General features: G+C 42.8%; 1 protein-coding gene across 3 annotated transcripts in view; it reads right to left on the bottom strand.

Annotated features, from left to right (window-relative positions):
* LOC108514504 (vacuolar protein sorting-associated protein 4A) overlaps nt 1-15,245 on the bottom strand; it is a 136,232-nt gene that overhangs the window by 16,058 nt on the left and 104,929 nt on the right. For all 3 annotated transcript variants that reach the window (XM_017850767.1, XM_017850766.1, XM_017850768.1), the window contains one exon: nt 11,322-11,506. In XM_017850767.1, the coding sequence (XP_017706256.1) occupies nt 11,322-11,506 (185 nt within the window). The remainder of the gene's footprint in view (nt 1-11,321; nt 11,507-15,245) is intronic.

Below are 15,245 nucleotides of genomic sequence, written 5' to 3' on the forward strand. Positions count from 1 at the left end.
AGGTGGGACTAGGGCGAGACGGACAGGGGGCGGGAACGGGGTGGGTGGGACAAGGCCGGGGCGGGGCCTGGCAGGACGTACGTTCTCAGGGCGGGGCCAGGGGCGGAGCGGGATAGAATCCGGAAATCCTGACCTCGCTTGCAATGACAACGCCTATCGGGCAGTTTTATCCTCACAATAAAACGAACTTATCAGAGCTTTGGTTTCTCCATGTTTAATACTGCACGATTATAATTAGCTCCTCCCTTGTCTGGCTTTTGTGGTGAATAAATGAGCTAGCTAATGTAAACAGTGTGTGCCCCACAATGGGGCTCAATACCTGGTGGGATGCCGCTGACTGTCTAAAGCCAGTTATGTTTTGCTTTGATTGGCTGATACGGAGTCTTGCTCTGTCGCCTAGGCTGGAGTGCAGTGGCATGATCTCGGCTCATGGCAACCTCCGCCTCCCGGGTTCAAGAGATTCTCCTGCTTCAGCCTCCCGAGTAGCTGGGATTACATGCATGCACACCTACTGTGTACAGCGTTGTGTGCTAGTTTCTGGGGATACAATGATGAAAACAGTTCTAGGGCTGGGTATGGTGGCTCACGCCTGTAATTCCAGCACTTTGGGAGGCCAAGGCAGGAGGACTGCTTGAGCCGAGGATCAAGACCAGCTTGGGCAACACAGTAAGACCTCGTCGCTAAATTAAAAAAAATAGGCCGGGCGCGGTGGCTCGTGCCTGTAATCCTAGCACTTTGGGAGGCCAAGGCGGGTGGATCACGATGTCAGGAGTTCAAGACCAGCCTGGCCAAGATGCTGAAACCCCGTCTCTACTAAAAACACAAAAAAATTAGCCGGGCATGGTGGTGGGCATCTGTAGTCCCAGCTACTCGGGAGGCTAACGCAGGAGGATCACTTGAATCTGGGAGGCGGAGGTTGCAGTGAGCCAAGACCGCGCCGTTGCACTCCAGCCTGGGTGACAAGAGCGGAACTCCGTCTCTAAATAAATAAATAAAAAGGAGAAAACAATGAGGACACTAGCTTGACTAGGCGACCGAAGGGAACACCCCTGGTGGTGGGATGCGTGGCCCCGTGTGTCTCCCGACATGATACCCTGAACACAGCATGGCATCATGGCATCTCTGCCAGGAGCGTATGACACAGCCTGCTTGTGAGGCGACAACGAACAGAGCCAGCTGGAGCGCTGTGCTGCAGAGTGAAAGACCTGTGCTGAGACTCAGGCACATGCGACTTAGAGTGCGGCTGAGGAGCATTCCAGACTGAAGAACTGAGACGCGACGACAAAAGGCAAGAAAGTGGTACTGGCCAGGATCCCAGCCAGAGAGGAGAACAGGACATGGCCAGGATGGCTGGCAGCATTTGAATGGGGTCCATGGAATGGGTGGTGGTGTGCCAATGTTGATTTTCTGATTAGGAGGGCTGTATGGTGGCAATCCAGGGACTGTCCTTATGTTTTAGAACTCCTCACTAGAGAATCATATCAGAAAAAGACAAAGTAATGGAATAAATATGGCAAAATGGTAACAACTGGGAGATTTGGGTGAAGGAGATTAGTACTGTTTCTTAACTTTCCTGTAGGTTCAAAACTATTTCAGCATTTTAAAAATTGGAAAACAAAACAAAACAAAACACGTGACTAAAGCAACTTTTTTATTTACAGTATAAAGGTTACAAAGGTATATATTTATATATATAATACCCTTAAGTTACACATTTTCATTGTAATGTACAATGCTGTATGTTGATGTGCTACTCAAGGGGAAGTGTTTATGCATCTGTATTTATAGAGTATACATAAAGCTTTTTCAAATTAGGAACACAAATACTGCCCTGTTTTATGCCTTGGGTTTTTGATTTGGTATCCAGAAGATCTGAGACTTAAATTTCAAACAAGACTTAAAAGAAGTCTTGTTTAAATACAGGGTTCTAAAAGAAGGAAAAAACCCCAGAACATCACATACTTTTAATTATTTGTAAAAGCATTATTCTACTTTTCTAAGCCTTTATACTTAAAAATGAAAGCAGTGTGGAAAAGAATCCACATAAGCAGGTTTCATCAGAGTTTGCAGACTAGCCAAAACAGGCCTTCAATAGGTAGTGGTTTTCTACATTATCTTCCAAAAGACCTCAGGTTTGGTACCAAAAAGGACACAGATTTTTTCTGGGCACCAAGGTCTTATAATGCTGCACTCATCCAATGGATTGTAAATATAATACTGGAGTCGTATAGTGGAGGGAAAATTCTCAAACCTGTTCTTACGATAAGGACAGATTTGCTACAGAGTGAGAATATCATCGAGAATGATGACTCTGCCAAACCTGAAACGTAATTTACATCATCATTTCCTCTCCCCCCAATTCTATTAATTCACAAATCGAGGTGAAAAGACACAACTGACACCCGCTTTAACAGGACCCAGAGAGAAGGAAGAGCATTTCTTCTAACCTAGGAGGAACACACATTTACAATACTTATGTGCTGGTTTTAACAACATACAATCATTAGCACCTGATTGTCAAAGGGTAGGTTTAAAGAACAAGACACTGAAGGCATGACCTAATTTTTGTGCACAACTCCAGGATACTTGAAAACCAAGGGGAGGGCACCCATGTAATTCGGTTCCCTATGCCATTCCAATCACTGATAGCTCAGGTACTTTCTGGGCATGACTAAGGATGTTGCCTGAAAGGCTAACCCTAGAGATAAATGGAAGGCAAGCCGGATAGAAAGGGACTGTTATTGTGTGAAAATTATGGAAAACATTCATTCAGTCAGCCTTATTTTCTTTAAGTGCCCTTTTCACTGAGTCCGAATGCCAGCGTGTCCTGGAATAAGTGAAATGTTGTTACTTTGTATTTATTTTTTAAATGTTAAACAATTTTTTTTTTTTTTAATTTTTTTTTTGAGACGGAGTCTCGCTCTGCCGCCCAGGCTGGAGTGCAGTGGCTGGATCTCAGCTCACTGCAAGCTCCGCCTCCTGGGTTTAGGCCATTCTCCTGCCTCAGCCTCCCGAGTAGCTGGGACTACAGGCGGCCGCCACGTTGCCCGGCTAGTTTTTTGTATTTTTTAGCAGAGACGGGGTTTCACCGTGTTAGCCAGGATGGTCTCGATCTCCTGACCTCGTGATCCGCCCGTCTCGGCCTCCCAAAGTGCTGGGATTACAGGCTTGAGCCACCGTGCCCGGCTTTTTTAAATTTTTTAGACAGAGTCGGGGGTCCCGCTGTGTTGCCCAGGCTGGTCTGGACCTCCTGGGCTAAAGTGATCCTCCTGCCTTGGCCTGATTTTGTTATTTTTTAAATATCTTCATTTTGATCTATCATTAATGGAGAAATACTCCGTCTACCATGTATATAAGGACTTTCAGCAAATGAAATGCTTAAATAGTTTAAGCGTGGAAATGAATACAGCAACATTTAGAAATAAGGGGTTGATAAAATATGCATTTAGTTTTGCTGTTATAGTTAAAGAAGCATTTTTTTAAAAAAAGACTTTCTCATTTATCTACTTTGGGCAATAAAATTTTTGTTGTTGTGATTTATCTTACAAAGGATACTGTATACTGTTCTTTCCCAAACTAAAGTCTGATTTTGTATTTAAAAAAAAAATCATGCGTGATGAAAAGACCAGCCTACTTAAATGTGCTTGGAGTCCTTTCATGTTGGCATGGATCAAAGCCTGAGTATCCCTTCAAACATTTTCCAGTTTGCCAGATCCAGATTAACAGACTTGTAATATACTTTGGTAAAAACATGAAGTGATGAATTACTTAACTGCTGAATGGTAAGCAGATGGCATGGTGTGACTGACAAATAATGGATTATGTGCTACTTGAGGGCAGGAACTTTCTTTTGGACCCTTCAGAATGCCTGATGTAGAACTATACATTAATACATGTTTATTAGGTAAAAGAACACATGAATTAATATGTCATTAATTAGCTTTCCAGTTTCAAAATCAGTGTCAATAGCATGGACGTAAGATTATTGCAAAACTGAGAAAGGTACTTAGAGGACTCAGAAATTATAAATCTTTTTCTTTTTTTGGAGATGAAGTCTCACTCTGTTGCCCAGGCTGGAGTGCAATGACACGATCTCAGCTCACTGCAACTTCTGCCTCCCGGGTTCAAGCAATTCTCCCACCTCAGCCTCCCGAGTAGCTGGGACTACAGGCGCACGTCACCACGTCCAGCTAACTTTTTGTATTTTTAGTAGTGATGGGGTTTCACTATGTTGGCCAGGCTGGTCTCAAACTCCTGACCTCAGGTGATCCACCGCCCTCGGGCTCCCAAAGTACTGGGATTACAGGGATGAGCCACCGCACCCGGCCAGAAATTATAAATCTAACCAGGATTCCCAAACCTACAATACAATGAAGTATTATTTTTTTGTATATAGGTTTTGGTTTTAACCAATCTATTTTAAAAGGGCAATTCAAGGATTATGGCTTATATGGTGGATTTCTGTTGAATATGATCAAATGTTCACTGGAGAACAAGCAATAATTTGCAAAAGGCATATTTATGCATTACACATTAAATGTGGATCCTCTTCTAAAACTAGAATAAGCTTCAGTTCAGTTGCCCAAAGTGGGAAGAAAGAATAGAGGTGGCAAGAAATGAAGCTCAAGTTTATGTTTTGAAACAAAAGAGGAAACTTATTAAAAGATTCTTCTGAGTTACTACGTAACAACCATTCTTCTAGCTGGCAGTTTAGCTAGTCAAAGAGAGACACACACACAAAAAACCCAGATGTGCTCTATGTGCCTACTTATTGTACCTTACCCTTAACTTGAAATTCTATCCTTTAAGAGAATGAATTTGTGTCACTCATCTGCCAGATGTTTTTGTTTTTTTAGAGAAAGGGTTTCAACTCAGCCACTTAAGCAGTCTATTACTAGTGTAAAATAAATTCCATTTAACATCACAGCATAGGAATAATTATATTGCTCAAAAATACATAACCCTGATATATAGAATTATTTTAGAACTATCATCACACATTTATTGAGTGTCTATGTATCCAGCACAGTGAAAGATTTAGCTTAAAGGGTGGAGGGGGGCAGATTGCTACAATAGGTTTTTAAAGATAGTATGTGGAAAGTCAGAATAATTTTAGATTACCAAGCAATTAAAATAAGGGCACAGAGAAAGAGCAGTAGGAGAAAGAGCAGTAGGAGACGGCAGACTGCTCTACTTTCATCTGCAGTGGTGTTAAAAAAAAAAAAAAAAAAAAAAAAAAAAAAAAAAAGCCAAAATAACGGAAATTTAACTGAAAGTGATTTCCAAACTCAAAGTAGAGTATAATACCACCTGGTACTTAATGTCATACCTGACAGAGATATATAAAAAGAATGAATATGACTACAGTCAAATTCAACTTAAAGTTTAAGCAGAATCCCAAATTTAAATGTCTCTTTTCATTACACAGATATTTGATCCGATCAGAGCAATTTGCTTGAGACCAAAGAGATCTGGCATTTTACTTATTCATTAGGGGTTGAAAGAAGACGACCTTTGGCTTTTCCAACCAGCCATTTCATTCACGGCATCAACAGCCTCTGGCAGCCACGTGGAAATGTATGCTGGATATTTGGATAGTTTAAATATTATGTACAAGGAATAGCTTATAACCAGTGAAAATAATGACATAATTCAGCATAAGTGTCCAAGATAAGATACAAAAGAGCAGAGAAAGTGCTTGAGTCTACAGGTCTTCCCTGAAAGTTTCAAAAATGTTTAACTCTTAAGCAGGTAGGGCTTTTAATAGAATTTGCATAGCAGCATACAAGGTAATTTGCATTAAAATATATGAACAGAGATTCTTCCACGGCTTTGAAAACAAATATATCCACATGCATATAAGTTAAGCAAGAAGACCTGGAGTTTCTCACACAATTAAAAAAAAATCTATTATAACCTTTTCTCATACTTTTGTCCATCAAAACCATTTACAGCAAAACCTGTTTCTAGGAGAAACATAGCCCTGTCCAGATTCCACACAGCTTAAATTTTTTTTAATGTGTAATTTCTGGGGCCAGGTGCAGTGGCTCACATCTGTAATCCCAGCACTTTGGGAGGCCAAGGCAGAAGGATTGCTTGAGCACAAGAGTTCAAGATCAGCCTGGGCAACATGGCGAAAACCTGTCTCTACAAAAACCACAACAAACAAAACAAAAAAAACCCATAAAAATTAGCCAGGTGTGGTGGCACACACCTGTGGTCCCAGCTACTCAGGAGGCTGAGGCGAAAGGATCATTTGAGCCCAGAAGGTTGAGGCTAGTCAGCTATGATCATACCACTGCACTCCAGCCTGGGTGACAGAGTGAGAACCTGTCTCACAAAAAAAAGAAGGAAAAAAAAAAGAACAAATTCTGTTTTATCAGCTAAGTGCATTCATTCAGCTGGAAAAGCTTTGCTACCATTCAACTTAGGAGGATAAATTAGGAAAACAATCAGTAATAATGTTAGGTATTTGTTGTTTAGAAAGATTTTTTCTTATAAAAATATAAGAAATAAATAATCCAATCTCTCCTGCCATGCAATAATTTTCAGTAACAAAATTTGTGAGAGTAGAGAACATAAAAACAGGCACTATCAGACCTTCTTTGGCCTAAAATGTGCTAAAATGGGTTTAAAATAGGTGAATGACATTTAAAGTAGTATTTTTGACTGCCTATATATGTTCCAGTATTCAACCTGAAACTCTTATCTACTAGGAAGGTGAGTTTACAATTACAACTATCTAATAAATACTGTATGAACATACATTTAAGTATTTCTTCATATAAGACATTAGATACTAATTTCCAGATAATGTTTCATTTGATGACTTCAGGAAAGGACTTACCTTTTCAGAAAAGAAAACTGAACGTTTTTTTTTGGTTCCTTTCCTTTTCTTTTTATGGAGAGAAAGGAGAGAAGTTTTAGGAGAAAAGGTGGGAGCCTTTTCATATACCAACTGGCTGCTCCTAGGCATCTGTGTGGAATGTGGAGAAGCTGTCGAAGCCTCGGGTCTGGGGGCACAGGAAGCAGTCCCTCTGAATGGGGAGCGGACACTATTCTGCAGTTTCCTTTCCATTCCACACACTGGAACCTACCACATCCTCAACAATTTTCTTAATTCAAAATGAAAAAGCAATGAAAAGTGAGCTGATTCTACAAAAAAGGTAGAATATTGAAAATGCCCATTTTTAGTTATCATTTGGAAATAATTTGCCATACTTTGGCATCTAAATATAAATACATATTTATCATGGTGTCCCATTCATTAGAGAGCACTTCATTTGTGGATTGAAAATCCCACAAACACATCTGATTGAAGAACAACCTTGGTGATCATGATTGGAGAGCTCTTAAGTATGTAAGACAAGCAGCAAAAGGGCTCTGGTTCTTGGGGCTGCTAATGGACAAAGGAAACCTCCCATTTTTTCATTTCACACCAAGACTCAAAAGATATTATTAAGAACCCTACAGACCTCAGTGCTATACATGTCAGTTTAACCTTGACCAAAATGAGTGAAAATGCACATGCCTTGCCCTTCCTGCTCACACTTTAATTCCACCTATTTTACATCTTCATATAACCAACGAGCAGGGTGGCTCAGAAGCTCCCCTGCAAATCTCAGTGGCTTAGCCTTTCACATTAACACAGAAAACCTCAACCAAATGGCTTTGCTGCTGAAGTCTGTAAAGGCATCATTCAACATCTCATATTAATAATGCTCTCACTGCATAGAGGGTTCAAGATTGCCTACCTGAGGATATTACATATTGAAATTCTGATTCCAGAAATCATCTCTGGACCTTCAAGAGATTTTTTTCCTTCCCTGAAATGAAAATTTATTGTGGGCCAGGCACAGTGGCTCACACCTATAGTCCCAGCACTTTGGGAGGCCAAGGCAGGCGGATCACTTGAGGTCGGGAGTTCAAGACCAGCCTAGCCAACATGGTAAAACCCTGCCTCTACTAAAAATACAAAAATTAGCTGGGTGTGGTGGTGGGCGGCTATAATCGCAGCTACTCAGGAGAATCACTTGAACCTAGGAGGTGGAGGTTGCAGTGAGCCGAGATCATCCCACTGCACTCCAGCCTGGGAGACAGAACGAGACTCCGTCTCAAAAAAAAAAAAAAAGAAAGAAAAGAAAATTTATCTGAGATGGAGCCAATCTTAGGTTTATGAATTTTCAAAATATAAAGAGCTTTTGAAAGACATATTCTTGTCTAGATTTTAATTTCCAGTTTTAAGCAGTTCAGAAAATTCATTTTTGGAACTTTGACAATTACATGAAGCTGGGGGAAGAACAGGCATCTCTTTCCAACCTCTGCATACTGTTGGTTTCACTGTAATGAGGGAGTGGGGCTGACTTCCGGGTGAAGGAGGACAATGGAGTTACAACGTTGACCTAGAACTCTCTCTGCTCATGGGTCCTCCCACCGGTCAGGCTGCACTGAAACCAAATAGCTCATTTTGCACACACAGGTGTATTTTTCTCTTCTTTTCTCCCCCTGTGCCTGCCCCATCTGAAGTGACATCCTCCTCCACCCACCACAGCGCTCACATTCTTCTATGGCACACTTGATCAATCAAGCAAACAAGAACTTTCCCTAGACCTTTCTTCAGAGAGCATAAAGAACATCCAAGTCAATATTACCTATTCTTTGAGATCCAGGGACTATGCTAATTTTGACGTTTTATATTGATATTATACCATTTTAAATGTTTGCAGATATACACTTCCTTCAAAATTAGGAAAAACAAGCTGAGTGTGATTTTCTAACACTACAACATCAGTAATCTTGCTGCTACTGTGTCCTAATGATGACATCTGGCAATGCTTAACCAAAAGCAGGTAGCTGTTCCACAGTCTCATCACCCTGCCCACTGTAGAGTGTGCTGTGAAGCCAACACTAAGTCTTCAATTAGCAATTCCTTGTCCATGCCACTGCTGCCACAAAGGGCCAGGCCACGGCTGGGATGCTGCATCCCTTTGTTTTTGGGCAGCCCCAAAACAACTCGACATGATGCTTGTGTGGAAGAGCTGGCTTCACTCACCAAGTCTACTCCTCAAGCAGGCTGGCTCTTCAGGATTTATCTTGCTTAAAGAGATCTGCCTACTAGAAGAGATGCCATTAAGGAAACCCACCTCAAAGACTATTCCTCAAAACTAGGATAGGTGATCTCCTTGAAATGGCAGTGATTTCCAGTTATTCAAATAGTGACTAATAAAGCTCCACTAACCCTAACCAAAGGCACATTTGGTAAGCAATTAAAAAAATGGCTTAACCTAGGAAGAGGATTTTCATTTAAAATGAATCTCACAATATCCCCTGGCTCCTACCAAAAATAAAATGGAAAAACCTAAACCAAGCAAAACTTTTCTTTCAAAGCAGAGTTACTTCCAACTTGCTTTTCAACTCAGTCACTACTAGAAAGGAAGTGGAAGGCAAGGCAAATCAAATTTGCAAGTCCTAAGTCCTAGAGATAGCACTTAAGAGTGGGAAAGCTTGGGATAAGGTGGGAAGTGATGGCCAGACTGAGACAGAGGGAGAGCCAGGGCAAATGGAACAACCCTTTGGTGATACAACTCAAGGACTTCCTATGGTGGAAGGAGCTAGTGAGGACAGTAAATTCCAAGACATACAACCTATATGGAATGCTCACGAAGCAACAGGCTGCTGCAAGCTAGCACCTGGGAAGGGACAATTGTTCTGAACAAGAGATCAAGGCTAAGCACAACACAAATCCTACAGGGAGAAGAAAAAGAAAACAATGCTTGGGTATTTGATTATGTCTAAAAAGGAAAACAATGAGCCATTCTTTTTAGCAGGAGAAACAAACCTAATTACTCATACACCATATTACGAAATGAGAATAAATCAACAGCTTCATTTTGGAGCCTTTTAGAGTCCTAGAATATCTGGCCAAGGTAGACTGTGAAAGGTAGGCTCTTCTTTAAACACGGTATGGTTCAGCAGTGATTTGCAGGTCCTTGGGAAGGCACTGTGCTGAAGGAGAGAGCAAAGAGTTTTCTTTTGTGTTTTTTTTTTGTTTGTTTGTTTGTTTGTTTGTTTTTTGAGGTGGAAATATTGCTTGTGACAGTCAAGGCTCTTTTCTGATTTTTTGTTGCTCATACAAGCAGTCCCATACGAGTGACTTTGGCCGATAAGAATGTGTGCAACACAAATACAATCGGCTTCGGACAAGAGTGCAGGTCCATGGTCTGTGGAGAAAGGACACTAAGTATCACTACCTCACTGCCATATACAGACAACTGAATATATGAAGATGCAAAATAAATTTACTTTTAAGGTAGGTAAAGAATGTGCCAGAGCTATGGAAACTCTTGGGAACTTAAAGCCACAGGCAAAAGTGCACTATGGAGTAAAGTTATTCCATGTCATAATACTGGTGTGAGGTTTCACATCCCCAATTAGGAGACAACTGGTGGTGTACTGGGTTCCATCATGCCTGGTAGGAAGAACTAAATAGTAGAGGATTTAAAATCTAAGGCCAGGCGCGGTGGCTCATGCCCGTAATCCCAGCACTTTGGGAGGCCAAAGCCGGCGGATCATGAGGTCAGGAGATCGAGACCGTCCTGGCTAACACGGTGAAAACCCATCTCTACTAAAAGATACAAAAAATTAGCCAGGCGTGGTGGCACATGCATGTAATCTCAGCTGCTCGGGAGGCTGAGGCAGGAGAATCACTTGAACCACAGAGGCAGAGGTTGCAATGAGCTGAGATGGTGCCACTGCACTCCAGCCTGGGTGACAAAGCGAGACTCCATCTCAAAAAAAAAATAGAAAAAGAAAAATGATAACAAAAACCAACACCCAATGTCATCTGGAAAACTGAGGAACAGCAGATACCGTGGCTCACACCTGTAATCCCAACACCTCGGGAGGCCAAGATGGGAAAATCACTTGAAGACAGGAGTTCAAGACCATCCTGGGCAGCAAAGCAAGACCTCATCTCTACAAAAAATACAAAAATTGGCCAGGCATGGTGGCACACGCCTATAGTCCAGTCCCAGTTACTCAGAAGGCTGAGGCAGGAGGATCACTTCAGCCCAGGAGATACAGGCTGCAGGGAGCTATGATCGCACCACTACACTCCAACCTGGGCGACAGAGACCCCATCTTAAAAAAAAAAATTTTAATTAAAAATTTCATGGTTCTAAATGGAATGTCAGTCCATGATTTTGTATATAAGAGGTAAGAAATAATGAGAAGGAAAGAGAACATCTATTAGATAAACATGTGTTTCAGAAACACTCTTACCAGTTCTCCCTCGGGACCACCAAAATCAGAAACATTCTTACCAGTTCTCCTTCGGGACCACCAAAATCCAAGTATAGATTTCGGATGCCATCATCAGCAGACATCTTCAGCCTTTCAAAGGGGTAGCGGTATAATATGCTGCTAGAGCCTCCATTTTCCCTGGAGATGGTGAACCCATTTTCATAGTGAATAGTAAGCCTCACCTCTTGGCCATTTAACATGCAGCCTGTTGGAGAAAAGCAAAAAACATTGGTTGTAAAGTTGTTATGCCAGTTATCAAGTGAAACGGGATTCTTCTGACTTCAAAATAGGAAAAATATTTTCTTGAGAATGTGTGATACCTAACCTATATGGAACCTTCTAAAGTGTGTTTTGTTTTGGTCACTGAGATGAGGCAGAAATGACCATAACACTCCTTGACATCTAATTCAGTTTAATTCCATGAGTACCCACTGAACACTCATAGTGGCAAGTGTGTGTAGGCTATGCAGGGCACTGGAGAAGCAAGAGGCACAGTCCCTGCTCTCAAGGACTTTGTAAATGCATTAGCATAAACAGGAAATCCCCAGCTGTGTAAGGCAGAATGTACAGAACATAAGCAAACACCAAACTGAATGAGGCCAGTCAAGAAAAGGTTTCCTGGAGGAGATGGGCCTTCAGATAGGCCCTAAAGAACTGGTAAAACTGGCCGGGTACAGTGGCTCACAGCTGTAATCCCAGCACTTTGGGAGGTCGAGGTGGGTGGATCACTTGAGGTCAGGAGTTCGAGACCAGCCTGGCCAACAAGGCAAAACCCCGTCTCTACTAAAATACAAAATTAGCCAGGCGTGGTGGCACATGCCTGTAATCCCAGCTACTCAGGAGGCTGAGGCAGGATAACTGCTTGCACCCAGGAGGCAGAGGTTGCAGTGAGACAAAATCACACCACTGCACTCCAGCCTGGGTGACAACAGCAAGACTCTGTCTCAAAAAAAAAAAAAAAAAAAAAAAAGAATTGGTAAAACTGGACAGGCAGGGAGGAACAGTCAGAAGGACTGAACTGGGCGAGAAGGAACAACCAAAGGAGCAAAGGCAGAGAGGCCTTTCAGGAGTTGTGACATGGTTTGGTTGGCATTTGGGATGAAGATAAAGATTATGTTCATCAAAGTTAAAGGCTATACTCAGCAAAAGTCACATAGTCAATGCTATCAAAGATACAATTCAAAGGATACCTCTGAATTGACAGGATACAAACAATTTTGGTCATCAAGACTGGCAAATACCCCAGGTGTGGAGGCTCATGCCTATAATCCCAGCACTCTGGGAGGCCGAGGCAGGAGGATCACTTGAGGCCAGGTGCGCTAGAGACCAGCCTGGGTAACATGACAAAATCTCATTTCTACTAAAAATAAAAAATGTATCAGGGCATGGTGGTGTGTGCCTATAGTCCCAGCTACTTAGGAGGCTTGGGTGGGAGGATCACTTGCGTCCAGGAGTTCAAGGCTGCAGTGAGCTATGATCATGCCACTGCACTTTAGCCTGGGTGACAGAGCAATGTCTAAACAATTTTAAAAAGAGAGATTTAGAAGTCCTTTTTTGTTTTGTTTTGTTTTGAGATGGAATCTCCTTTTGTTACCTAGGCTGGGGTGCAGTGGCGTGATCTTGGCTCCTTGCAACCTCAGTTTCCTGGGCTCAAGCAATTCTTCTGCCTCAGCCTGCTGAGTAGCTGAGATTACGGACGCACACCACCACGCCTGGCTAATGTTTTTGCATTTTTAGTAGAGACAGGGTTTCACCATGTTGGACAGGTTGGTCTTGAACTCCTGACTCCAAGTGATCCACCCACCTCGGTCTCCTAAAGTGTGGGGATTACAGGCATAAGCCATTGCACATGTTTTTTTTTTTTTGAGACAGAGTCTCGCTCTGTAGCCCAGGCTGGAGTGCAGTGACATGATCTTGGCTACTGCAACCTCTGCCTCCCAGGTTGAAGCGATTCTCCTGCCTCAACCTCCTGAGTAGCTAGGATTACAGGAGTGTGCCACCACACCCGGCTAATTTATGTATTTTTCGTGGAGATGGGGTTTCACTATGTTGGTCAGGCTGGTCTCGAATTCCTGAACTTGTGATCCACCGGTCTCAGCCTCCCAAAGTGCTGGGATTACAGGTGTGAGACACCATGCCCGGCCCTGCCCCGCCCCCCGTTTTTTTTTTTTTTTAGGCAGAATCTTGCTGTGTCACCCAGACTGGAGTGCACTGGCACAATCTCAGCTGACTGCAACCTCTGCCTCCCAGGTTCAAGCAATTCCGGTGCCTTAGCCTCCTGAGTAGCTGGGATTACAGGCGGGCACCACCACACCCAGCTAATTTTTTGTATCTATTAGTTGAGACAGGGTTTTGCCATGTTGCCCAGGCTGGTCTCGAACTCCTGAGCTCAGGCAATCCACCTGCCTCGGTCTCCCAAAGTGCTGGGATTACAGGTGTGAGCCACTGTGCCTGGCCTGAGAGGTTTTTTTTGTTTTTGTTTTTGTTTTTTGAGATAAGAGTCTCACTCTGTCATCCAGGCTGGAGTGCAATGGCACAACCTCAGCTCCTTGCAACCTCCACCTCCTGGGTTCAAATGATTCTTGTGCCTCAGCTTCCCGAGTAGCTGGGATTACAGGTGTTCACTACCACGCCTGGGTAATTATTGTATTTTTAGTAGAGACAGGGATTTCACCATGTTGGCCAGGCTGATCTCAAATTCCTGACTTGAAGTGATCCGCCCACCTTGGGCTCCCAAAGTGCTTGGCCCCTGAGATTGCTTTATTATTTATTTATTTATTTATTTATTTGAGACAGAGTCTCTCTGTTGGCCAGGCTGGAGTGCAGTGGCACGATCTCGGCTCACTGCAACCTCTGTCTCCCGGGCTCAAGCGATTCTCCTGCCTCAGTCTCCCGAGTAGCTGGGATTACAGGCATGTGCCACTACGCCTGGCTGATTTTTGTATTTTAAGTAGAGACGGGGTTTCTCCGTGTTGGTCAGGCTGGTCTTTAACTCCCAACCTCAGGTGATCCGCCCGCCTCAGCTTCCCAAAATGCTGGGATTACAGGTGTGAGCCACCACGCCCAGCCATAGTTTAAAATTTATAATTAATATCAGATTCTTCTGAATGAGACTGTGACCTGGTCATGTAAATGCTGTGCCAAATAGAACTAATTAAACAGTTTTTCCCTAAATGTTTAGTAGATCACACAGGCAATGATGATTAAGTGCCTGACACCCCTTACCCTTTTAGGAGTAATGAACCAAAGGGAGATAAGGGAAATAAGCCTTTCACTCTGATTTAACAGCTGTGTGTGTGTGTGTGTGTGTGTGTGTGTGTGTGTGTGTGAAGTGGCTCCTTTTTTTTTCTTTTTTTTTAGTATAAATTCTCCATTTAGTAAGAGGAGTGGCCCTTTCTGATGGGATAGCTTCTGGGGCTTATTAGTTGAGCTGTTGCAGCTGGCTCATTATGTCTTGGTTCACTTAGAATGCTTTTGGATGGCTACATACCCACTATCCACTCCAATTTATAGATAAGTCAGTAAAAAATTCAGTATGTTGATTTTGTTTAACAGGGTTGTTTCCAGAAATAGAAAAAGACACACAATAGCAGCACAATAGTAAGTACTAAAGTTAAAGGGATAAAAAACTACAGTTTTGGCTGGGCACGGTGGCTCACACCTGTAATCCTAGTACTTTGGGAGGCCGAGGCAGGCGGACTGCCTGAGCTCAGGAGTTCGAGACCAGCCTGGGCAACATGGTGAAACCCCATCTCTACTAAAATACAAAAGAAATTAGCCGGGTGTGGTGGCGTGTGCCTATAATCCCAGCTACTTGGGAGGCTGAGGCAGGAGAATTGCTTGAACTTGGGAGGCGGAAGCTGCAGTGAGCCGAGATCATACCACTGTACCCCAGCACTCCAGCCTGGGTGACAGAGCAGACTCCGTCTCACAAAAAAAAAAAA

This window comes from Rhinopithecus bieti, unplaced genomic scaffold, assembly GCF_001698545.2.
Source record: "Rhinopithecus bieti isolate Rb0 unplaced genomic scaffold, ASM169854v2 scaffold_32081, whole genome shotgun sequence".
Taxonomy (NCBI): domain Eukaryota; kingdom Metazoa; phylum Chordata; class Mammalia; order Primates; family Cercopithecidae; genus Rhinopithecus; species Rhinopithecus bieti.